Source organism: Lepidochelys kempii, chromosome 1, assembly GCF_965140285.1.
Source record: "Lepidochelys kempii isolate rLepKem1 chromosome 1, rLepKem1.hap1, whole genome shotgun sequence".
Classification (NCBI taxonomy): Eukaryota; Metazoa; Chordata; order Testudines; family Cheloniidae; genus Lepidochelys; species Lepidochelys kempii.
Window position 1 is genome coordinate 140,114,050 of NC_136380.1, and position 27,282 is coordinate 140,141,331.

At 39.3% G+C, this 27,282-nt stretch overlaps 1 protein-coding gene across 4 annotated transcripts in view; it reads left to right on the plus strand.

Annotated features, from left to right (window-relative positions):
• CDKL5 (cyclin dependent kinase like 5) overlaps positions 1–24,912 on the plus strand; it is a 215,503-nt gene extending 190,591 nt beyond the window's left edge. For 3 of the 4 annotated variants that reach the window (XM_073356542.2, XM_073356532.2, XM_073356572.2), the window contains 7 exons: positions 536–634; positions 877–982; positions 1,704–1,827; positions 9,344–9,437; positions 15,233–15,355; positions 16,437–16,556; positions 17,614–24,912. In XM_073356542.2, the coding sequence (XP_073212643.1) occupies positions 536–634; positions 877–982; positions 1,704–1,827; positions 9,344–9,437; positions 15,233–15,355; positions 16,437–16,556; positions 17,614–18,000 (1,053 nt within the window). In that variant the 3' untranslated portion in view covers positions 18,001–24,912. The remainder of the gene's footprint in view (positions 1–535; positions 635–876; positions 983–1,703; positions 1,828–9,343; positions 9,438–15,232; positions 15,356–16,436; positions 16,557–17,613) is intronic. The other variant, XM_073356562.2, reaches the window with a different exon arrangement.
• The last annotated feature ends 2,370 nt before the right edge of the window (positions 24,913–27,282 follow it).

A 27,282-nucleotide genomic window follows, 5' to 3' on the forward strand; every position in this document is an offset into this window, starting at 1 on the left:
AAACTGACCCATCCCTAGTCAGACATGCCTTTTGGTGGCTTTATGCTTAATTAAAGCACTGGACTGGGACTTGAGAAATCTGGGTTCAGTTCCTGACTCCATCACAGATTTCTTGTGTGATCATAGGCAAGTCACTTACAAATGTCACTTAAAATGTTATTCTAGAAAGCCCTGCAAGCATCTGATTAACTTTAGTCATGTGGTTAAGTCCCAATGAAGTCAAAGTACACGCATAAGGACTTTCCTAAATAGACCTGGACTTTAAAATGTTTTCCTGAATCAGGTTCTCTTTATCTCATTTTACTATCTATAGAACAGAAATAACAGTACTTTCTTCCACTTTTTATCATGTTTATTTAGATTGTAAGCTCTTTGGGGCAGGAACTGTTGCTTATTGTTTTTATGTACAGTGCCTAGCACAATGGGGCCTCTAGGCACTACCATAAAATACATAATAAGTGCTAATGATATTATAATGCACATATCATAAATCACATGCTTTTCCTATTTGCTTTTTTTAATTTGCTTTTGACAGAGTGACCAGATCCCACCAGAGATGAATCTAACAAGACCTGCAGTTAAAGATTCTTCCAGAGATATTACAACTTCATTTCATTCACGGCAAAAGTCTGAGGTCTGAGTCACTTTCAAATCCATAATATTATGCCTTTGGGGCAAATATTTTTTTTAATGCCAGCTTTGTCTTTTTATAAACAAAATCCAATAGTAATTGGTTGCATAGTGTTGGGTTTCATTATAGCAGCGGTTCATAAAACAAAAGATAAACTGTGGCTGGATTTTATGCTGTGACATGTCATAGAAGAAGAGTACAAGTGTCATCCTTTGTTTTTAACAGATGTTTGTTCTTTGGCTTAGGGTGGAACGTATCATGATCCACACCCAGAGGATGGAGCCTCTAGTAAAGAAAATAGACTTCTGTATAATGACCCTATTCCCAGAAGAGTTGGCAGCTTTTACAGAGGTAATTTTGCAATGTGCCTTAAACAATTAACCAATTTTTAACATACAGTGGACTCATAGCACTAAGAAAGATATTCTGAGCTATGCAAGAATAAGTAAAAGAGTGACTGGAAAAAAAAAACACCAAGCTAGTACTAAGTCTGTAGATTCCTTCTGGTTTATTCCTTTTACTACAGTGCATATCTACAAAGTATTTTTTGCAAATACTAACTTTTGCTGATTCACAAGGCATACATAGTATAATACTTTGCAGAACACAAGACAATTTGCTTATGTGGGGATTGGGGAAAAAATAAACTCAATGAAATTAAGGAGTTTATCAGGGTTTATATACCATTCTAATCACCAAAGTATCTGATCACATTTAGCAATATACAACACACAAGGACATATTTAATGAACTGTCTTTGTGTTCAGAAAAATTTCTTTCCCAGTCTGTATATGCATATGGTATCGTGTCCATTTTAACTGATGGGAGTGTTCTATAATACAAAATCTTAATTATTAAAGACCGGGTGATGCATTGCAACGGTATAGTAGCCTTTCATCTCTAGAGACCTAGATTCAAATCTGTTCTTTGATTTACTAAAGGACAAAATCCATTCTTTAAATGAAGCACATTTATATACATCGGTCTTCAGTAGCCATCTAGAGACCTATTTGAAGGTCATTGGAGCCAGCAAGCTGTTCTGATGAATTCTGCTTATTGGTATTTCTTGCAGTGCCATCTCCACGTCCAGAGGGTACATTCCTTGAAACCAGTGTGTCAAACAGAGGCAGTGCACTGCCAGCAGACAGCAGCACTGTGACAAACCACTCAAAAAGACAAACTACCTTTGACCCGTGGTGAGTTGTTGTTTACACAGACGTACACAGGGTAATATGGCAAGCGAGACCGCTAAAGAGCGGCCTCAATTAGACTTCTTTCAAAAGGAGTCGTTACTGTGATCCCCTTGCTGCCTGTAGTTGTGGTTCTGGCATGCAGACATCCCTTGCATGTTCTCTTTGCCCACACTGAAATAATACTGCATGATTTCTGCCCCTTTTGGATCCTCAGGGAGCATCTCATGAAGTTATTCCAGCAAACGCATTTTAAAAAAATATATAAATGTTAATATATTTGTGTATTTTTCTCTGAATTTTCCATTACCCAACATATGTCATCTGTGATTGAAGATAAGAGGGAGTGTGTGTATGTAGTGTGGCATACAAGGCCATTAGCCCCATTTGTGGATTCCAGAATCAGCAAGTGGCAGACGAATGGAAAAGTCCAAAATGCATGTCTTCATGTATAATTTAGGACTGTATTTATGAAGAATATAGTCATTGTTCTACATGTGGTGATTGCTCATACACCACAGAACTATGGATCCTTGCTATTGAGAGGACAGGACAAACCTTCTCTGTTAGCGCTGTACATTGTTTTTAAAAGATTAGAGAAACTTTTAGAGGAAAATTGTATACTCAGTTACCTTTCTTAGGTATGTTATGTGCCAGATTTCTGTATTCCTACTAATAAACATAATCTAACTCCATCATATAACAGAGGAATTAATTCCTCTGTAGTTGCACCAATAACTTAACAGCCCTGAAATAAAAGGAAAAAACATAATTTGATGATTGACAATTATTTAGCCCTTAAAATCTTGTCATTCTACCGTTTTGTACAAATACAATAATTTACATCAAATATAAATAAGTATTACTCTTAGAAAGGATTGTGACTTATCTTTACATGATTAAAAATGGTGTTGGTTCTCACTAGTGAGCTAACTGGCCTTCAAACTCCATTACATCTTTTGCAAGATTTTAGTAAGATCTTTAATTGTATTAACTATGCAGTGGCTACAAAGGAAAATGTAGTGTTATATAATGGACGAACTCCAAAGTACCGGCACACGTGGTTCTGTGTGAGAAGTCCTAGCAATGGTTTAATGATATTGCAAAATTGTTCTCTGCTGTAAGTGCAACTTAATCACATTCTTCACTAATGTAGAGTCTGTGTTTCTCTACTTTATAGCTTTTTGTGGGGGAAATTCTGTAATTGCATGTAAAAATGTTAATAACTCTATTTTAATGGAACATCACTCTGATTACATCATTTTATGATGAACTAAATATTTAATGTTCTAATGGCATACATAATAGTTATGTGAAAACTCATCTCAAGTTATGAATGAATGTGTAATCCTCCTGAACTTCCTACTACTCTAAGATATTGCTTCTCACTCATCTTATTGCTCTTTGTTACCTCTTTCTGATGTCAAAGATTTAGTGAATTTTTAGGCTGAACTGCCACAGATGTTCCCTTGTCCATGTATGCATTTGTCCACCCTAGTTTCACTGTCCTGCATCTTTAAAATTAAAGACATTATACTGCTGAACTTGTCTATTGTCATTAGGATTTACTCTTAAATGACTTAAATTATCTCTGCACTTAGGTAACCTGATTTAAACAAAAACATGTTTTTCATCCTATCGGGAACTTTTCTATTTATTAGACTGACTTTATATTCCTCTAAATTCTTGGGTTTTTCTGTTTCCTTCTCCACTTATGAGAGTAGATATTTTGCCCTCTTTCTCTTAATTCTCATGGAACTAATGCAATGACAGTAATAGCTTGGCCTCGAGCCAGATATATATATTACCTGCCTGCACTGTGAGGTTACCTGCATAGCTCTACCAATGTACCCCAGTCTTGACCTGAATTATCCGTACTACTACTACAGCTCTCTTCACTACAGGCTATAATTTGTGTTGAATTATGCAACGGTATGTTGGAAGTCTCTGAAATGGCCACATATTAGACATCTGGGGGCTTGTAGGGAGCTTCAGTTAGTGAGATCCCTTATGTAGGAGTGAATGTTTTTCTGTGCCCTGATGACAAATGGCTGGTCACATCTTCTTTATTACATGCGACCTTTCTGCAAAAATGAATACATACTTTTCTTACCGTCACTTCGAAGAATTCCTAACTGTGGGCTGAAGTTTTACCAACTTGACATTTGAAGAGTGTCATAGGCTTATAGACATCTACCATGAGTTTTTAAGACCAGAGTTTCTTTACACTTCTGGAATTTGACTAGAATATTGCAAGGAGCTGCAGATTTATAATTTCAGTGGAGCTACACTCATTTACTTGAGCTGAAGATCTGGCTCTTTATCAACTCTGCATAGCTTGATCTTGTTCACATCACCTGATAATATATATATTTCTCTTTCATATTTCCTGCATAAATCTTTCATATGCATCAAGTAAGCCCTATTTTCACCTACTATATTTGCCTTTTTTCTTTTCATCTACTCCCTGGTGTCTGAGCCCTCACACTTGTGCCTACAGTCCTCACTTCTCATCCTAATTGTCAATATTTCATGTCTTCATCTTCCTCAGTCATTCATGGTTTTGTTTGCTAATCTTTTCCTTGGGCATTATCAATAGTGCACAATTCACATATTTAAATTCGGGTAAATACTGATCTTTGAACTCTAATCTTTTGGAATGTTGTCATGCCCTATTACACTGCCCATTATAATGGGAAAGAGGAAGCCAGAAGTGCACCTGAGGAGAGAGGAAAAGGACTCTTTATATTATTTACAGTGGCTTTCCAAAATCCTGTAGGCACTGGGATTCTGTCTTGGAAATAAAGCTAGTGAAGCATACATGATACCAGTACAGGGAATTCTGATCCAGCCACTTTTAAAAGTTTAACAGTTAATTGCACAAAGTGATGTGATTTCTGTTTTCATAATAAATGATTTACTTATTGAGGCCATGCACTATCATCGTCTTGTTGCATTTCATGTATTTCTTATAGTGACACCTGGTGGTACCACTACGGATAAGACTGTGTGTCTGTTTTTTTACTAGGAAGCCCCTTTTTCAAGTGATTTTAACTTGGCAGTAAACATTTGCTATGTTTTTACCCCATGTGCAAAATCTTTGCCTTAGATCTTGCGGGACAAGGGCATTAATTTAAAAAAGTAAAAAATCCTGCTCTTAAGAGAACTGGTATTGAAAATAGTTTGCTAGTTTCAGATGATGTCTTACCTTCATTTACAGTAACTCAATAACTATTATTCTTCTATTTTTTAAAAAAGTTAACCTAAAAGTCAGTATTTAGCTTTGAGAATTAATTACTGGCCATGTGTGCTAAGCACTTTTCAAAGAAACCTTCATACAAATTTTAAAAATGTTTTTGATTAGGACAAAATCGAACTCTCAGACGTGTGAGAGACAGTGCGTATGTCTACGCTGTGCTGTGAAACCGTGGCAGCGAGTCTCAGAGCTCAGGTCTGCAAGCTCAGGCTCGTGGGGCTGATGCTATGGCACTGATAACAGCTGTGTAGAGGTTTGAGCTGGAGCTCAAGGTTTGAAGCCCAGGGAGGGGGGTGGGTTTCCGAGCCCGAGCTCCAGCCCAAGCCACAACGTCTAAATTGCTGTTAACACCATAGCACAAGTCCCTTGAGCTCAAATCTGTAGACCCGGGCTCTGAGACTCGCTAGTGTGGTTTCTAAAATGCTGTGTAGAAGTACCGTCTGTCTGGAGACGTACCATCAGTATGCATGCAGCAATGCCTCTGGAGCTGTGAACTACTACTGAGCACATTAGCTAGGACCCCAGCCTACTGTGAAAGCTGGATGCTGGCCTGTTTGTACATGCATGCTTGCTGCACCACATCCGCTCCAGCTCAGTGCACCTGCACATGACAGGTGCCCTTACATGTGAGCAGTAGAGTCTGACTCTGCTGTTTACTTTAAATTTTTGTCCCCACATCCATCTCTTCAGTGAAGCCAAAACACACAAGATGACCAGTATTGCCAAACCTAAGCATTCAAAAATCATGAGACAGGCTTCAAATTTATGAAGTTTGTTGCTTTTTTTATTTTTTTTTAATTGGGTTGTTTTTATTTGCCTTTTGGTTTCTGAGCTGTTAGGGTGCCCTCTGGTCACATGATCAGGTTTTTCTCTGCAATCATAAGGGTTAGAAAATTACTTTAAAAAAAAAAAAGCTGTGATTCTCACGTAACTGCTTACTTCCAGGAGCTGGGGTTTTAAGAAAAAACACCAAATATCACAAGGCTTGTCATAAACTTGGAAGAGTTGGCAACACTGAGTGACTATACATCCCACTTTTACCTGGCTAATCCTGTTTTTTCTTATATTGACTAGTGTCTCAATAACTTCTTTTGGATCCTTGAAATGTCCTGGTGTTCATCTCATCAATCAAAATGTTCTATTTTTTTTAATCCATGCAAAGTCTTTGATTTGAGACTTTCTGCTTTAATGCTATCTCTTTGTACCTCCTTATTTTACTCATATCATATAATGAGCATGTGTTTTTTGTATCAACCATTGTTCAAGGCCAAAGCTTGTCAGACAACAACATAAACAATATGAGTTTCAGGAGTTGAGCACCAGTCTAATTCATGCAAAGCCACTCCATTGGCCCCTTAAGCAAGCAGGGATTGGGGAGTGAGAGGGCAGGTACCGACCAGTCTGTTTGTCCATCACTTTCCTACTCTTTATAGAGGAGAAGGAAGTGAAGAATAGAGCTCCACCTCCCTCCAGTCTTCTCTGCTGCTACAGGCAGACATTTTCTGACCTGGATGCAGTGAATCAAGGATGGGAGCCAGAACATAGAACATCTGAATATTTCATTACCCTGAAAAAATGGTGCCAAAAGTGTTTAAGATGATCGCATCTTCAAAATCAAAACCAAATAGACAGTGACTCTTCTTTACATGGGACGTGGAGGCAGAAAAGCCATGCCAGGAAATTCTGCGTTACCCAGTGTGTTATAAGGCCAACCTCTGTGGCAACACAGAAGTGTTTGTATATGGGCCAGTGGAGTGGTATAGATCTGGTCACTGGGATTGCAATTTACATTGGGTCAGTTTTGTTATTTAAATCCCATGTTTTGAGGAATGGCAGGCAGCAAACTGTCCTGTTTTCTCACACCCCAGCTCTCTAATGGTGGTAGATGCACCCTGCATACTACAGGGTGAGGCCGAGGATTCCTCAGCGCAACTTGCTCAGTCCACAGCCTGGTGGCGTGGACTCTGTACTTTTAAGGATTTGGCCTACAAGTTAGGGAAGATGGAACTATTTCAAACCACATACTTTTGTGTCAATAGCTGTGTGTGTTGTCCATGTTAAGTTACCTCTGTGATGGAAGGCATCCATAAAGCTGTCAGTAGTTGTCAGGGTTCCCTCCCCACTCTGAACTCTAGGGTACAGATGTGGGGACCCGCATGAAAGACCCCTTAAGCTTATTTCTACCAGCTTAGGGTAAAACTTCCCCAAGGCACAAACTTTTTGCCCTTGGAGGGTACGCTGCCACCACCAAGTGGTTTAACAAAGAATCAGAGAAAGGACCACTTGGAGTTCCTATTCCCCCAAGCCTTACACCCCCTTTCCTGAGGAGGCTTGAGAATAATATCCTAACCAATTGGTTACAAAGTGATCACAGACCCAAACCCCTGGGTCTTATAAATTGGTTAGTCTCTAAGGTGCCACAAGTACTCCTTTTCTTTTTGCGAATACAGACTAACACGGCTGTTACTCTGAAAAGAGAAATCAGTCAGACTCTTAAAAGAAACAGCACTTTATTAGAAAGAAAAAAGGTAAAAGAAGCACTGCTGTGAAATTAGAATGGAAGATAATCTCACAGGCAGTCAGATTCAAAACATAGAGAATCCCTCTAGGCAAAACCTTAAGTTACAAAAAGACACAAAACAGGAATACACATTTCCTCCAGCACAGAGACTTTCACAAGCCAAAAACAAAAGAAAATCTAACGCATTTTCTAGCTAGATTACTTACTAACTCTATAGGAGTTGGATTGCTTGCTTTCTTGATCTATCCCCAGGTAGAGGTATCACACAGACAGACAAAGCCTTTCTCTTCCCCCCTCTCCCCCCCTGCCTTCCTCGGCCCTACATTTGAAAATATCTTGTCCCCTTATTGGTCATTTTGGTCAGGTGCCAACCAGGTTACTTGTGCTTCTTAACCCTTTACAGGTAAGAGGATTTTATAGTACTGTATCAGAGCTTCTTAACCTCTTCCCTTTATATTTATGACAGTAGTTTACTCTTGGATTTCTTCCAGGCTGCATTAAATGGGTGAATAGTTAGAAGACAGCCTTTCTGCAGTTTTGCTATATTACCAAATGCAAAAGGCTGGATGGAGTGGAAATCCTTAGTAATTTGATGTATTTTAAATTTGTATAAGAATCTAGTCATTAAATACTATACTAATGACTTTTCATGGAAGCTAACTATAGCTTTGTAATTTTCTAATGAAAAGCATATTGCTGAAATCTAGAAGGAGCATTCTAGAGAGGAGGGTTTAGTGTAGATGTTTGGTCTAGAATCACAAATTATGCAAATGTCCACTTCTCCTTTCTTCCTACACATCACAAACTGATCCCACCTCCTCCCCAAAAAAAGAAAAAAAATCTTATTCAGCAAATTCAATTTGTGACAGCCTTTAGACACCTCATACATTTGTATTTGGATTCCCATCTGACTTTGCTTTTATATAGTAAATATATAATGTCCAGAAATTGAGTTTAACTTCTGATATAATGAACATACTTTGAGCATGGGATATGTCCTAGCCTTTTCATCCATATGAAAAATAAAATTTGTAGTTGTTTTCCTTACATTTAAAGTAATCTGTTGCTGATCAGCTCTGGATCAGAGTTTTTGGGAGCCTGAAATTTAAAATTCAGTCCTAGCCACAGAAATTTGGAGTTATTGCAGTCTTCACTTGCCAGCAGTGTCCCATGATCCAGAGAGAGACCCATCCATAAGAAAGGTTTAAGAGGAGCTGTAGAAGTGAACAACAATGGATCTCCATAGCTTCCGGGATGATAAATTTGGAGCCATGTCAGCAAAGCTCAAGAATTTTTGTAGACAATCTTTTGTTTGTCTCCTGATCGTTACAGCTCTTGTGACCCTCAAACAAGTGATGGGTGAATTAGAACTGATTTTATCTGATATAGTTGTTTGTATATTTGCTCAGATATTACTTTTTTTTTGTAATATCTTCTCTGTGATGTTTTTAGTTTGAATATAAAATCCCAATTGAAAAATTAGACAAACTAAAGTACCCCAGAGTACCTCCTTGGATGTTTTTAGTTAACCATTTTAACCTAACAATGTGTCCTTAGATAAAACATTCTTAATTAAATGGAAAGCTATTAGTTTTATGTTAATCCTTGTGCCATAAAGTAATAAAATATTTTTAATATCTTTGGTTTAAAAATATCTGCATTCTTTAACCTGAAATCCAAAGATGATCTATGATGACATAACATCCAAAGATTTTTCTCTGACAATATATTTTTTTCATGTTTAGGAAAAGTCCTGAAAATCAGTCGGAGCAACTCAAGGAGAAGGAGAAACAAGGTTTTTTCAGGGCAATAAAAAAGAAAAAGAAGAAATCTCAAACTGTAAGTATACCCAGTAGTTTATAAAATAGTGTATATTTTCCATTGTTTTGGAGCTGCCACCATAAAATGAGCTAGACCATTGCTGTATTGTTATATTATGTGTGGGTATACCTGTGTACATCTGTTAGCTTTTTAACTTGTGGAAGTAGTCTTCTTTTCCTGTTCAGGATTTACCTATTTGCCTATTCAAATGTTTACTTGCTAAGAAGCTATACTTTCTACATTTATTTGCTTGCATCCAGGACCCTTGGAATTCTGTTACATTTCAGGTCGGGTTGCCAGGGTCTGGTTTTCAACTGGAATGCCTGGTCGAAAAGGGACCCTGGTGGCTCTGGTCAGCATTGCTGACTGGGCCGCTAAAAGTCCAGTTGGCAGCACAGCAGGGCTAAGGCAGGCTTCCTGCCTGCTCTGGCTCCGTATGGCTCCCAGAAACAGCAGGCATGTCCCTCCAGCTCCTAGGCACAGGGTCTCCACACACTGCCCCTGCCCTGAGCCCCGACTCCATAGCTCCCATTCGCCAGGAGCCACTCTGCTGCTGTTTTGGCAAAACTATAGGCAGTATCAGATGCTGGAAGATGTCTGTCTTCAGACTTAGGCAGATAAGATTGCCCTACACCCAACTACACCTAGAAGGTTTTCTTCACGTCTGCATGGACTGTAAATATGTAGGCTGCCTCACTCATGAGATCAAGCTTTACTACTCATCAGTAGTTAGTTAGCTGCAGCATTTAAGATCCCTGAAATGTTTCTGTGACAGAATCATCAGCTGGCTGCAAAGCCATATTGGAATAATGATCTTATACTGTTTACATACTGTACACTAAGATCCGGATCCAAAGTCCATTGGAAAGACTCCTATTTACGTAATTGAACTCAGGATCAGGCCCTAAAATTGGGTAAATGTTAAAAATTAGGTCAGTGTGCTTCACAAAACAGCCTATACTACTGACTGGTAAAATGTATGTGAACAGAAGTTCAGTAATATAGAGTGATTGAATTGTTGTTTGCTGCAAACTTTTTTGTTTGTGACTTCAAGTAAAAAAAACATTGACAAATAAAGAACAACTTTAATGTTGCCAAATTTTAAGATGGAAAAGTCTAGGGAGATTGGGATGAGAATACTTATTAGTAAACAAAGATTATGGAAAACAGCACACTTTTTCGTCTAGTAAATAAAAAAGAAGGAAAGAAGCATGTTACTCATAATGGCTATACTTGACTTTCAAGGCATTGGTGTTTGGAGAGAGTATCATTATTGGAGTATTTGTAAACTGTTTGTTTGTATTAAATTGGTAGGGTCAGATTCTAATCTCAGATACATGATCATTCACACCATGCATCTAGAAGTATCTTCTGCTATGTTGGTTTGAGAGGGAGGATGGTTTCACTGCTAAGGCAGTGGACTTGGGATTTGAGCTTGATTCCAAGCTCTGGAGAGACCTGCAGTTTGACTGTAGCAAGTCATTAATTTCTCTGTGCCTCAGTTTGCCTTCTTAGGAATTGGGAGAGTATATTTCCCTACCTCACAGGGACATGGGGACAATAAATATTTTAATGATCAGATACTGGAGCTACAATCATGATAGAAAAGTCTATAAATAAAAACAAATGGCAAGTGTTTTGTGGATCTATTGTGATACACGCTAGGGAGCTGAGATTAGAAACTGTCCTTTAATAGTGTCACAACTTGCAACATATCAATCTTCTGTCAGCTTCAGTGTTACTTATAGGCCTGATCTAACTCCTCAAAAAGAAATGGAAAGACTCCTGCTGACTTCAGTGGGAGTTAGAGCAGGTCCTATACAGAAGCAGAGGTCTCACCTTTTTTAAATCAGATCTTTACTCTCATAACACTCCTCAGATCCTTTCCAGAGCCAAGGATTCCAAATGTATATCTGACAGAACTGAGTTTACTCTGTGTTTTGGGAAAGTTGGGAGAGAGGAGATTAATCTGGTTGGTAGCCACAGCTACAGTAATTTTATGTCAGAGTATTTTTCATCACAACCTCTGTCTATCTCTCTGGTGTTTTGGCTACAAAATCAGCAGCGTGATGCATAAATAAACCTTTTGAACTGGGCTAACGAAATACAAACACTCTGGGTCTGATTTTTCTCTCATGCACATCAGTATTTATACTTGTTTAACACTATTGCCTTCAGTGGAATCATCCTGGTTTACACTGTGAATGACTGGAGAAACAGGCCTGTTGTCGTCATCACACAAAATGGGCCAGAGTTCTAGATGATATCATGTGGGAGAAAGGGAAGCTGCCATGATTTTAGCAGCAATATATCAGCTGACACCACATAATTTCTACATTGAACTCTGGCTCAGCAGATCGCTACTCTTGATAGCGCACTCCTCGGAGAAAGTAAGTGACCTTGGGGCTGTGTGCAGCATACACTTCTTAGGATCATGGTTCAAATTTATATAAGGGACTTCTCCCACAAATGCCCTCAGTTCCTTTCCTACCATCATAGTTGCAGGTTTCCAAACATGTATTTGATTAATTTATATTGTGGTATCAGTCCACTGTCTCTTTTATCTGTTTATCTAGTTTATATGTTAGCTGTAGGTTGAAGACAAAAATTAAAAGTATTTAATCCCCCTTTTTATAAATGAATGTTAGTATTGATGAAGGCTAGTTAGATTTGTGCTGATGTGTGTTTCCAAGCTATTTGTACATGCTATTTCATGGGTATGGAAATATTCATGTCTGTTCTGTTGCCCAGCTAAAAGTTGATCTGTTGCATGACAGACCCAGGTAAAATATTTAGATCTAAAAAGTGTGATTATGTGGTAGTAAAATGTTCGTGACAGATGAGCACGCTGGATACAAGTGGTGGTTAGTGAGAAGGGTATTTCCTAAAGAGATGCTGAATTTGCACAGGTTCTACGCTACTCTGGTTCAACCTGTCAAGGAAGTAGTGTCTCTATCTCATGTTGATAGAGACCTTGAAAACCTAGCATATAAACACTGAGTCAACCTTTTCCAGACCAAGACCTGTGCAGGAGTTCACACAGTGTGCATTAGATGGCACTGCACATAAAGCATTCAAAAAATCAAGCCCTTTGATCTAAGAGCACCAAAAAAGTCAATATACAAGGGTCTACAAGTCTTATACAGAGTGCTTACTTCTGCTGTTCTCCATTCTTAATAAGAAGTGGCACAGATTAGGAGCCAGAGTCTGATAAGAACCATAAAACCTGATCTGGGGACCTAATGACTCCAACTGGGTCTTTGGATCCGACAGGTAAGCACTGAGGCTACATCAGTCCCTGTATCAGTAGCCTTCACCTCTTGGCATTGTTGGCTCCCTTATATCTGTGTACTCAATCTGTTCTGATAGTGAACTGAAAGAGGCAGTGGCTGTGTGCCACTCTGTTTGTTTAAGGCAGTGGGAAATCATCTAAGGGTACGTCTACACTACCCGCTGGATCGGTGGGTAGTGATAGATCTATCAGGGATCAATTTATGGTGTCTAGTGTAGACACGATAAATCGATCCCCGATTTGCTCTGCCGTCGACTCCTCTACTGCACTGCAGCAAGCGGCAGCAGTCGACCCCGCGCCATGAGGCCACGAGGTAAGTCAACCTAAGATACATCGACTTCAGCTACACTATTCTTGTAGCTGAAGTTGCGTATATTAGGTCGATTCTCTCCCCCCCTCAGTGTAGACCAGGCCTCAGAATATGAGCAGACCAGGATTTCTTCCAATTCCTGCTTCTGTATCTCTAACAGGACTGCTCATAGAGATTATCTCAGGTTATGTGTGGACAGTACTCAGTGTGAGGTGTTCCTGTTTCGTTTAGATACAGTTCCTTGAATTTTCACCAAATACCAGGCAGTTGAGGCAGCCCACCTAAAGCATCAGGATGTTCTATTTACTCCTATCTGGATGACTAGCTTCTCAAGGCCCAATCTCCTCTTCTCTGCATATTATCTTCTTCCTACTCTGAGCAGCTAGGGGTTGGGATAAACTAGAAGGCTACCTTCATTTCCATGCAGAGATTGGCTTCTGTAGCAGAAACTCTTAACAACGCAGTGTTAGCTGCTTTTCTACCACAAGAAAAATTCATTGACATTCAAATACACGTTGCTCATAGGGATACAGCCTCGTGGCAAATCAAGTCGTTTCTGAGATTCTTAGGTCTCATGTACTCTGGCAAGTACATAAATTCACATGTCTACTTCAGAATAAACCAATTACAGCCAAATGCAGATCAGGGCTTTGAAGCCTCATTTGAGGCACTACAAATTGTAGTCTGAGAAATCTGTCTGCAAGCAGTGCCTCTGTGAGCTGACAGTGCTTCAGGACACACTCTGGCCTGCTGGGCACTACCGGACTTTGTGTCTTTTGGTAAGTTTCATTTTGCCAAAGATCTCCTGTCCTAATCCTGACCCTTTCTCCTGCAGAGAGTTGTTCCTGATAATTGTTCTCCCAAGAGTAGTGTTTTCCAGAGGCAATTCTTGAAGGAGTAAGGAAGGTTAATTGCCTATTACTGGAGTTCTCACAAAGATAGTGTCTCTGCAGAGCCATTCCCACCCACTCTCCTTTCTCTTTTGCTTGGAATCCTTCCTGATGTAGCATAAAGGAACTGAGGATAATTAAAGCCTCCGTGGCTCCTCTCATAATCTATAATCAAACATTTTGATCCACATGAGGGGTTGTGTGCACTCTCAACAGTCGCTGCTTTCCACATGGACCCAGATCTTGTAGCATTATGGCACATACTCCATGGTGTGGCTCTGAAGAAGCAATGTACTCGAAGAAAGCCAGTTATATTTGAGCACCCTGCATGGTGATCATTTGTTTTCGTCAAAATTTGCTGAGTTACAAATAGTGTGAATCTTCAGACCATAAGATTTTAAAGGCGCTAAGCCAGCTAATGAATCTTTTGTCCTTTATTTATACAATTTCTAGCTAGAAACTAGAAGCTGAGCTGTTTTAAAAACCTTGAATTTCACCAATATGCCTGTCTTTCTGTTAATTAATGTTATACAGTCTAAAATACTACACTGTCAAGTTTTCCTTTATAGGCAAAATAATACTGCACATATTTTACAGATTTCCATTGAGAGGGAAGGGTATCCCATTTGTGATTTTTGACCGTGGATATTGTTGTTTGTTTACTTGCACCCAGTGTCATGACGTCTGGTTGTATTCTCATATATTAAGAAACAAAATGTCAGCCAGTAATCATGCAACTGTAAATACATTTTTAAAGGTGTTTTATTCAAACCTGTATCTGAGGTCCCAAACTCTTTTCAGCCAAATTAGAAATACTAATGCTTTTGTTTATTTTTAAAATAGTTAAAACATATTACTATTATTAATTGTACATCTGGAAAATAAATATTACATACAGTTTCACAGAAGATGCAAACTTCTCTAGTAATATTTCTGCTAGTAAAATATCATTGCCACAATTATGGGATTGAACCACAGTCCACTGAAGTTAATGAGAGTCTTAAAATGATTGATTTCTGTTGATTGGAATAAGATTTGGATCAGGCTCTGTAGATCCTGTGAAGGATCAGTCTGAACATAGACACACATTCATTATTATTTGCAAATTCTTTACATATATAAAGGTTTAGTGATACCTGGGATTCCTTTCGTAGGCATCCTTTTCTTCAGAATAGCAGTCAATTTGAACTTGTCCAGAAAGTATAGGATCTGTTAGTTATTGTTAATATTTAAAAGTACCATTTATGCATGAATATGCCAAGGACAGATCGTGTCATTGAAGCCCTATTTATGCATTTAGTTTTTATATCTTATATTGCAGATAGAATCAACCAACGGGGAGAATCCAAGCATCAAGAAATCCCTCTTTCCTCTTTTTAATTCAAAGAATTATTTAAAGCATAGTTCTTCTTTGAAAAAGCTTCCTGTAGTCACTCTACCCATGGTATTAATTTTTAAGTACAGTAGCACTGAAAAATGCTCCAGTAAACTTGTTTTACTGACTACAGCAGCATGTATTATATTTTCATGGGGTCACATTTTCTTTAAGCCAGTTAAGTATCTTGGACCAGTTCCATGAATTCAAATACAATCAGCAGTCCTATCAGAGTACGTCTAATAAAAAGGATTCATAATTGAGTAGTCGAAGATATACTCAAAATATAATATATCCAGTTGCTAAGAGAGGGAGAGCCTGGGACTAAGACTAAAGAAGGCAAATTCTCCTGAAATCAGTTACACTGTAAAACAGTGACTTTTCCCTTTTGTTTGACCAGTAAACATAAACTTCAAAATAATTTGGTTTATAAATTGTATTTATATTTTGTTTGCAGATTGTTCTCTTATGTCCAAATTTAATCAATCAACTATTGTAAGTGCAGGCTCATTAAAAGATCAATTTTTATTAGCTTGTGCTGCGGCTGGATTTTTCTTTGTTCTAATTGTTACTGGTGACCTTTTTTTAATGAGATCAAATGGTGGTGGTTTTGTTTTTGTCTGTTATTCCATGGAATTGTGGTATGAGGTAAATCCCCTATATATTAAAAAGCTTTACATATTCTTCATCAACTTTTACAGACACACAAATACGTTGAACTTGAGAATAGGGTCCCCCTGCATTTGTAGCAGCAAGACTTAGCAATATACCCAGTTAAATACAGTTTTGATCTGTTTTCATCCAGGACAAAATTTGGCTTTACAGAACTGGCCCATGGTCTTAACTGCAATATGGAATGCTATTGAAATGAGGATAAGGCACTGCAGGTCTTTTTATAGGCTTTTTAAAATGCTCTCTCTTCCAGCAACTAACAGCATGGGAATGCTTTTAAGGGTTGAGGTTGTAACAAATCTGCATGATAGCCACAAATATTATCCTTTTAATATGCGGGAAAATATTGAGAGGACAGTGCAATTCAGCTGCAGTAGTGGGCTTCACCTGCTTTGTATAATTAACTAGGAGTGGGGGATGATTCCTACACCTTTTCTTAAGGACCTACTGAAATCCCCTGCTTACTATTATGTTGCAGATGCCCAGCAGTGATGGTCAGGATCTTTTGGCATTACAAAAAGCCATTCACTCTTCCAATCTCCAGAGCAGCAGGCAGAAGGATTGGCATCCTGAGAAGATGACAGAAATCCAGACTCACGTAAGTGACATTTTCTGTTCCGTTCAACCTCTGACTGTGGTGTCTTGACAGGCTTTTTCTGCAGTGGACAGAAAAATTGCATTTCCCATTATTCTCCACTCACTTCTCAGTCATGTGGCTACCATTCTGCATAATTGTTTGAGAAGTAAGAGACATGAGACAGGGAGAAGAACAGTGTATTACAATCTATACAGTACATATCACCTGCTGGAAGGACCTCACAAATCTTCTTCCTTTCCCCTTCCCAAGCCTTGGATTCGGGGCAATACCGATAGGACTATAGCAGTGGCAAAAATTACCTATAAATCCAGAATGGAAGCCATAATAGTCCCTGTGTCCACCTTTGAGGCTGCAAAAGCTTTGGTTATGTTTTTGCATTAGAGACGCTCTCAAACAAAACCGGAATATTTGGCCTTGTCTAGACACACACATAGTTTGAGGCAAACTGGGGTGTAAATCTACCCCATGCTACTCTGCCATGCACTATGTGTCTATGTGGACCATGCTGCTTGCTGGGCACTAAAAGTTCTCTAGTGTGCTTTGATCCACTCCACTTTGAAACAGGAGCAGATCAAAGCACACTGCAGAAATTTTAGTACACAGGAGCCTCCACATGGACGCTTAGTGTGTCGGGTAAGCTTACGTCCCAGCTTGCTGTGAACTAAGCGCTCATGTAGACATCCCCCTAGAGTTTCAAAACCAGACAGGAGAACTTCATTGCAGCTGCCATGTTTTAAAAAAATACTCAGTGGGAACAAAAGTTTTTCTGCTTGTAGCGATCGCAACTGCTGAGGCAGCAATGGTAGATACTGATCATACCCACCAAGCACTTGGTGTATTTCCGTGTTCCTGTACAGTGGGTCCTAGTCAGTGGATTGAAATGAAATATTCAGAATTAGTAAACAGTAAAAGTGACGAAGTCCTGATGTTTTTTTAAAGTTAAGCTGGTTCAGTTTAAGATATGCCCAAGGCAGCTAGTTTTCCTACAGAAAGGCTGGCATGCTCGTATAACAGCAGGGCATAAGACCAAACGTTTCCCTCATTCTTTGTCTTCCAGAGCCAACCTTTAAAATCCCTTCGGAAGCTGTTACATCTCTCCTCCTCCTCAAATCATTCCATCCCCTCTGAATCCCGCTTCCAGCCCTTACCAAGTCAGCCAGCCAAAGCTTCTTTTTCTGAAGTGCGAATTCACCCCATAAGTCAAACTTCCAGTAGCAGCAGCAACGTGCGTCAGGAGTCCCAACCAAAAAGCAGGCCAACGCTTCAGATACCAAGCCAGATAGAACCAAGTTGGCATGTGTCTCCGGTGAACAGGAGCGCTAGTGACGGGACTTCCTACTCTGATCAACTGCCTTCCAAGAGTGGACAGAATGGGCCCACGTATAACCGAACAAACCGATCCCGAATGCCAAATCTGAATGATTTAAAGGAGACGGCCTTGTAATGGCACTCCCGATCGTACACCAATTAACACAGGAATGTGAGGCGAGGGTTTGGTGGTGGTGCTGGTGATAGTAAGACTGTATTTTCAGCTTTCTAAAAGTGTGCAATATGTACCTGTGGGGCTATACCGTCTGGCACCACGCTGACAGTCAGGGATCATACAGTAAAACCAGATGAATTATTAATTACCAGTCACCAGAAATCTCATTGGACGATAGTGTGCAGTTCAGGGAGAAGAAATGTGTTGCCATTTTGTCTCATTTACATTCCAGCTCGGTGCACATCTCTGTCTGAAAGCTGGGAGAGTTTAAGTATGTACTGGCACTTGGAGGGGTGAAAAGAAATTAGTGTCTAGACCTATGCCCTTACTACATATTTTGCTGCCTAGTTAGAACAGTGGGGTTTATGTGATACAAGTATCCCTGTTAAGGGTTAACATTGAATTGTATGTCTCCAATTTGTTTTTTAAACTTCCACATTTGATAGGATTTGTAATATTTATTGATGATGAACTAATATCGTACTGTTATTATCATATCTCTTCTGTTACAATGTAAAGTTATTTTGAGCTGTTTGAAACATTGTGAAGCAGTGCGACAGCTACCGTAGTTTCTATAAAAACTAACAGTAACATTTATATATTGCATCAGGAGTATTTTATTCTATCTATCTATCTCTCTCTCTCTCTATATATATATATATATAAATGGTAAATAACTGTCTGATTTTTTAAATATACTCATTTAAAAGAAAAGTATTGTTATGACACTATCTGCCATATTTTTATACATTTGTGATATAAAGTGCAGTATTATACTTCTAATAAAAGGGAGTTGAATGTGGATATAAGTGTGACTGTAACAGTATGCATCTTGCTCAGCTATGAGAGCGCAGTACTATAGGCACGGCTGTTGGTAGCAAACAAAAGTATAATCATTTCAAAACGTTATACTGGCTATTTGGTTGGAGTTACTGGCTGAATGTAAGAGACTGCGGAACTGTACAGTAATCTGAATGTGGTATATTCTCCCCTACATGTGCACTTAGCTTTCGGGAGTTATGCATCTGCATCAAGAGAATAGAAAGCTTGGTATCACTTATCGTTCTCTAAAGGGAGAAAGTGCCCCTTTGCCACAAGCTAAAGCAGATGCTCTTCCACTTAATAATAGGGTGAAGACCAAAGAAATCTAGCATGAGTTGCAAGTGACATGCCAAAGTTGTGACACTTACACATAGCGTGACACTGCAAATCATGGTATAAGCTTTTATGCATCTATGTATTTTACACTTGGTTTAAAAGTCTACTAACTAGAAAGATAAATCTTGTATTTAAATTTAAAATGCTCTTGCACTTTTTTTTTCCTTCCTGTTTCAGGATATACTTCAAGCTACTAAAATAATGATATTCAGATAGAGGTAGGAATGGTGCCGGGCAGCTTCGTTTCTCCTTGTAGCTCGCTATCGGAATATTCCCATTCGCAGTCAGTTTCCAGTTTCTACAAAATATTAGATGTGAGGTTTCAGTCTCCTGTAGAAGATTATGAAAGGAAAAGGGATTGCCTTTATAACAATGGATTTTAAGTGTAGGGCCTGATTTCCCCTCTCACACTAGTGTAAATTAGGAGCAAGTCCACTGAAGTCAGAAAAGTTACACTGGTATAAACTTGGTGTAGGTGAGAGGAGCATCAGGCTGTAGTGTCAGAACAATACAATCTTTCCTACATTTAAACTAATTCGTTCAACTCTTGCATCCGTCTGCAGTGTAGCTCACTTTCTGCCTGTTGTCTTCATATATCAGTTGTTCTTACAGACGTTCTGTCCTTTCCAAAAAGAAGTCAAGATGAGCATGAATGTCCTGATTCATCCACAGATATAGATGCAAAAATAGCCATCTAGTAACATCTGGAGTTCCTACTTCATTGCAAAAGGAGGTGATGTCCAAAATAATGCATTTAAGAACATTAAACAAAATTGACACCAACACTTGCAAAATCTGGCTCAGAGGGTACAATCTGTTTCAGGTTTTCACAGTACAAAAAAACAAATTGGTAACAAGTTTTGCAGACTACAAAGCAAGAATTCTTGATTTCTCAGCTGCCTGAAAGAAATGTGCATGTGTTGTTTTTTCAGATTTTATCTGATATATGTAATATATAAACACTATATATTATATATAATATACATGTGGTGGGTGTGAAACAGTGCTTTTTATGTCTTGGTAAGCTCAGTAGACAATAATGCAGTTTCTAGTTTGAGAGTGGGGCTCTAAGCAGTATTGTATGAATGTCTGCAAGACTGGTAGTGTCCGAGTTTGGCTCTTTAGTCTTATAAGAACTTCTTTTTTCATTAAATAATACATCACTTGCATTTTGCCTCTAAAAGCCGCCTTACCTTGCTGGTAAGGCCTTCACGCTTGGATAATCACATTGGGCCATTATGCAGATTTATAGGAAGAACAGAAGCCTCCAGTGGATTTCCCCTCAGCATGCGATAAGCTAAATAAGAGAGATTACTAATTGTACTGTCAGTCCTTTAACATCCTTATTGCAGCTTCAAATGTGATCCAGAAAACATACAGACTATTCAGTGGTCCAAATTTACGAGATCTCTCTATCCTGTACCGCAATTTCCTCTTTAGAAACTTCTACAAACCTTGAAAAATTAAAACTGATCAGTAAACTGTATTGAATGTATGTAATTCTGTTTGAAAGAAAGTCAAATTCTCATTTTGCGAACTGGTGTTGGTATAAATGTTCCCATATTTTTAACCCTGCCTAAATTCCCAACATTTAGTGTATTGCTAATACAATTTGGCTAAGGCTCCCAAAGGAATCTTGTTAGGATAATTGAGATTTGCTAACTCTTGAGTAGAGAAAAGCCTATTACAGAGCAAACGATTTTTCAAGTGTGAGCTTTGCTTTTCACTGAGATTATTGGTCTCTAGGTCTAACTTTGCTTTATTATATATCCAGTGGATTTACTAAGAATAAAGCTGCTAAATTAGGGTTTAAGTTTCCATTCCTTGCCAACTTGTTTTGATTTATGATGGTGTCACTAATGAGAACATAAAAGAAACAAGTTCACGGGAATTAATTAGGGTCATTTATATAACTCAAGCTGACTAAACTTGTCTATGAGTTTGGCTCTTGTAAACTGAAAAATAGGCACTTAACCTCTTTTCAATTAAAATTTATACTCTTTACATGGACTTAAACTAGCCTTTCACAACTGTCATGAAAATTTGCTAATCTGGAGACACAGATTTTTTGCCCTTTTGACCATGATAATGAAAAAACTAATTATCTGGTACTCACCTGTTGAGGGGGAAAGGTATATATTCTGAGCAAATAGAATTGTACAGGGCTGGTTGAAATTGTTAGACACTTTGCTCCACCAGCACATTCAGGGGTCACTGTTCCCTCTGGAGCACCATCACTGTTCTGAGTGTGAGTAGAGGTCGTGGTCTCAGAAGAACAGTGGGTAGCACTCTCTGCTTCAGGAAGTCAACCTGCTGCCTCTACAAATTCTCCCAACCCACAGAGTTCAGGACCAACCTCAAACGCCGATTTCTGCTGCCGGATCAGATCCAGGCTTTTGAACCAGATGTGTAGGTTCTAATGTTTCTGAATTTGAATGCATGTTTACAGACTACCATTGTCTTAGATCAATGTAAAGACAGGCCTCAGATTGATTCATCCTCAGATAATTTACAGACATTGTTGCCTTCCTCTCTCACATAGGTTTCTGGGAGAAAAGGTGGTTATGCCTTTGAAGAGGTGGGCTGGTATTATTGCAGAGGCTTGAGACTTTTTCGCCACTATTAAGCATTCCAGTTGGGTCTCTATGAAAGATCATCTGATCAAGGAAGTTTGAAAAGCCACAAAATAAAGACTAGATTTTTATTTTCCTCACAAGTCCTTACATGTGTGAGTTTACTGTACTGCGGTGGTCATCCTTAAAAATTTGCCACTTGCTTTAAATAATCTGCAGTATTTTAGGCATTCCTCATAACAGGAGCAATGTAGTTTAGCTAAGGTTGGAGATGAAGTTATTTATCTAAAGTAAAATTGACAATCTTTGAAGGGTGACCACCAGCCAGAAAGTCAATTGGGCTCCTATTGTGGTTACAGTTCTTCATGATCCTAAAACAATTTGGGAGTCAGGCAAGTTTTAAATTTGTATACATCAAATTAATAATATAAGAACTATAACTGTGTGTGAGAGAAGAGCTATGAGAAACATTGGAGTCCCAGTCAGTCCCACAAGGAATATTCTGAATAGCCATAATGATGTATTGCTTAATTTGTGTTGGTTGTGAACATTTGTTTAATTTCTTCAGTGTCTCTTGGCAGATACCAGACATCCAAAAAGGGGACCATGCTGTGTACCACTCAGCTTTGCAGTCGTAGAGTTGATGTAAATAGGCCCAGTGTGTGCAGTGAAGGGAGTATGGCACAGGAGACGTTAAGAAAGGTAGAGTGCCCTATTTAACCATTTCTAAAATATCCTTCAAATCAGGATACTATTCTAGGAACAGGTGCCTTTGCCCATACAACTTCCTTTGTCTGTCTGTGTCATAATGTTGACTACTTCATAAACGGGTTTGCAGTGAATGAGGAGAAAAGCCATTTAACTTTTAGCCTTTGGGATATTTAAGGAGCAATTTGAATAAACTCTTTTATACATAGTTTGGGTGTTTCTAGGAAGAGGTTCCAGTCATGGAGCATCATTGCATAAAGTCCTTTTGAGTCAGATGTTATGAGAGAACTGCAAAGTTTTTCTCTCACCAATCAGCACCCAAATCATAGGAACAATTTTGGGGGGAAGACTATCTCTTGATGGAAAAATCCCTCGGCTGAGTGGCCTACTTTAACACCTCCTGAATGTATAAGATATAAGTTTCATAGATTTAGGTTATAGAGTACCTGCAGTTAGTTCTGCATGGCTGTTGTTCATGATCAAGGATATCTTGGTGTTCAGTCAATTGGTTGGAGCAAGAGGCCCTCTTGGAGACAATGACTAAATGTAAGATGCGCAAGATCAGTTTTAGGGTCAGCCATCTCCATGTTGTCCGTTTGGATCCTCTCCCTCCATTAAAACAATGTCCTGTGTTGCTATCTCAACCTTTCTGCAGATTGTAATTCAAAACATATAGCCAGTTGCACGTGACTTTTGGGGTGTCGGCCCAAGAGACTGAATATGGAGTTGGTGGCTTAAAGGCTAAGAGATCAGAGACATAGCTCTGGACCTTTCCTGTCCTCTCTAGGAGTTGATCTACCTCCTCTTTTACAGAATGTGGTCAGGGTTTGCTTAGTTGGCCCTCAGTTTATCATTGACTTATAAAATGTTGTAATTTTTCCAGGAAAAGGTCTATAAAGTATTCCATCTTACACTTTAACATAAGAGAATTATGTGCTCTTAGGAGCCTAATAACAGAGCATCAATAGGCCTTCATCTGGATGTGCTTCTAAAAACCTCTAAGCCAGCTCAGCTACTCTCATGGAATCCTAATGTCATCTTTGCACTGCTTTTCAGTCTTCCCTTTGTGCCCTCCATTTATTTCCATGTAGTTTTCAAATATTGAAGTTGCCTTGTTCTTTGCTATTGCTCTAGCGCAGATTATCAGGGAGATAGAGGCCTTATCTATTACTCCACCCTGGTTTGCTGCTCTACGCAGAGACAGCTATCCTTAGACTTGCTCAGGATTTTCTTCAGTTTAATTTTTCACTTCATCCAAAGAAGAAATCTTATCTCATTGTCCCATTTCCGTCCCCCCACCCTTGACAAAAAAAATCAACCCTTATGATGAGTTAGAACACAGTATAAAAAAAACACCCGGACTAAGCTTTCACATGGCCTTGTCTGTCTGTCCGTTCTGAGGAAAGCCTCAGAAATAGAGGGGGGCTGCTCACAGTAACTGATTCCATTAAATCTCTAGTTGCCAAAGCCAAAGCAGGTCTGCAGCACAGAATATGAATTTCTGAAAATCTATGAATCTGAAGCTCTCAGTGTAAGCTCTTGAGATATAAATCAGATGACAGAGAGAGTGCATCACGGTTTAGTAAAAGGCTAAGCCCTAAGTATAGATTGTGTCCTCGTCTTGCTTTCTCCCCCAGCAAGGTGTTTTTGTACTCCTATTTTAGGTGCATCATATGAAAGGATATGTCTCAACAAAAGGAGTAATTTCTGACCTATAAATTTGGATTATGTGGAACAATGATCATGAATTGAAATCCTCCCTGAAAGTGTAATGTTGTTGGAAATTCCATTGAAGCATTTGTAAATCTGGTTGATTTGTTAAGAAAACCATTCAGGACTGCTTAGATCTCCACTGTCAAATATTGAATTTTATGGTTTCAAAGAAAGAGGGATGGCCGAAGAGCAAGGCTTGGAGAATTTGATGATGATATTTTTCACCACCTGGCAGAAAGGGGCTATGCCAAAAGTATGAGATTGTGGAGGTAGTTTTTCCAAACTTCCAAATTTATTGGTAACAAATTACCCACTTTCATTAGCAGCTATTAGAAATTCTAAAACGCACAAACTTTTAAATTTACCATACTTTCTGTTGTGGAAGGGATGTGATATTGTGTTTAACCTTTTTAATCCTTGAATACAAACTGATTTTAAAATGTGTTGGGTATGTAAAGAAGACTTCACACGAGTTAATAAACCATGTGTAAAGTGTCTATATACAACTCTTTGTATCATGTTGTTGGTACACCGTATCAATTATTTTGGGGCATGTATTCCATTCTTAACTTCTGTACAATTTCTATTGTTGCTGTAAATATTATAAGAGAAAAAAAATCCTGTGATAACCGTAATTATCAGCATGGAAATGGTTAATTTTTACTGAGCACAATGTATTTTTGACTGGGCCTTCCAAACTAGTCTTTAATAAAATGCAGGTTTTGCACTAGAAAACTGAGGTTCTAATGTTGGCTAATGTTACTCAGAAAGCATTTCACACCACAAGTATGGAGTTTCCTTTGACATATTAGCTTCTGTCTACTTTTCATTGTGTCGCTACATGCTAGAAGTATGAATCCAGATTATCAGAATTCAGCAATGTGCCTCTGTAGATATATTTGTTGCTGGATCTTGGCCTTTTCCCAGTTTGAGATGTGTGGATTACACCAGTCCCCCTGAAAATTCTTGGCCTTGGTGTTTGGAGCTTTAACACACTCCTTCCACCTTTGCACCAGAATTTTCTATGATGGGTGCTAAAGTACTATTCTGTTTGGGCCATGCCTTATCCATTAATACCCCAGCTTGTATATCTTTGTGGCAGGGAAAGCAAAATCTTTCTCTCTTCCTCCTCTCCCTTAAGCAGCCAAAATTTCTGGGGCTTTGCCCCTTGAAGCATATCCACCCCAGTCATATTGTCTCTATTTGTTTCCTGCTTACCGGTTGTTACAAAAAAGGTGAAAAGGTGCTCCATCTTGAAGGACACCTGCTCAGAAGCCACAGAAGAACAACTCTGCCATGAATGCACCAGGCTCATGAACGCTTGTTTAGCTGGGGGAAGAGGGTTAAAGGCTGGATAGCTTGTTGGGGTCTCCACATTCCCTGACCCTCAGAAATCAGTGGCATCCATTTAAGTGGATTAGCTCTCCATGCTTCCTCATCAAAATCATCTCTGCAATTTCTGCTCATTTGAGATGTAAACCTTATGTCACATTCCAGGAGGGCATATGGGGGCCAGATTGTTGAGGTGTTTAGGTGTCTGAAGATGCGAATAGGTACTTAGTGGGATTTTCAAAAGCATCTAGGCCCCTAATTCCCATTGTTTCCAATGGAAGTTAAATACCTAGGCACTTTTGAAAATCCCACTATGTGCCTATCTGCATCTTTAAGTACCTAAATACTTACATCTGGCCCATGAGCCTTCATACTCCAGATCAATTTTTAACCAAGGTTAATTTTCTGCCATGCCACAGATACATTACACTGATATCATGAAAACCAGAATATCACTGCAGTGTCTTTCTCTTGCCAGATCATGGCTTACCTTTTGCTTGTCCTCTTTGTGCTTAGTTTTGCCCATCCCATCCTCTTCCATGCTTCTGGCCATGTCACTCCCCTCTTCATATTGCTTCATTGGCTTCCTCCTACCTTCCAGCTGTTTGCCCTTTCCTGAAGGGCCTTGCTTTCCTGCCTATATTTCTCCTCTCATTGCTTCCCCATCCCTCTTCCCTTCATATCTTTCCACATCTCCCTCATGTGCCGCCTTTCTAGCTCCTCACAGTCATGTTGCCCTCAATGCTTAAATGCCTCCTCATATACACACCAAAACACTTCTCAAGGATTTTAAATCCTTCCTTTCAATATGCTGCTTCCACAAAGTCACAATGAACTCTGCAAGATTCCTTAGATCACTGATTCAGTCCCCACATTGTCTACACTAACTTGTAAGCTACTTGTGGCTGGGTTAGTATCCTTTTTATTTGTCTAGCACTGAGCAGGCTGTTGATGCTCAGAAAATTTAAATAATTTTGGTTTCCTTGGGGAGAGTCGTCTGAGCCTCTCCCTCCTCTATCATTGCCAAAGACCCTGGGCCATCGTTCTCACAAAGGGTGATCAGATGCAGCACTATGGAGGGAGGGAGACCTTGTCTCTCGGCCCTCTGCCTCATCCTGTGACTTCCAGGATGTGGAGTGTGCTGTTTCTGCAGAGCTGTCAGCTCCCCGTGGGCTGGAGTGAGTTACCCTCAATACCGCCCCCAAGTAGTAAGTGCTTCTGCCAGTGCTAACAAACCACCACACTGGCTGATGCCTTCATTTAACTAGGCTTAGTTCACTTTTGAAGCAGGCAAACCACTGCTCTTGTAGCTTTCATTTCATCCAGTACCACAGGCCTAACAACCAAAATTCCCACAAATGCTGGTGGCCAGAAATCCATTTGAAATTTCTATTTCCTCTAGCTCTCTTGTTTAGCTTTACTCTTACAACCTTTCCTTGCTGTGTTCCTCATTTATCGACCTCACAACGTACTTGGTGTTCAGCTGTTTTATCTGCTCATCTCCTTTTCCTATATCCCCTACAGAGAGAAAATCTCTTATCATAAGTGAACTGCTTGGATTAATTTCCTTTTCTTCTGACTGACTTCTCTCTCCAGCTCAGCTGTGTGTGTCCTCCTGGCAACCATAAAGGACTGGGAAAGAGTGGAGCCTAGCCCTCCTTGAAGAGATTGGAAATACAGGCTCTCCCTCTTCCCCGGGAGCTAGGTAAGGAGGTGATGTCTCCCTCCCAACAGCTAAGACAGAGAGAGAAGTGGTCTC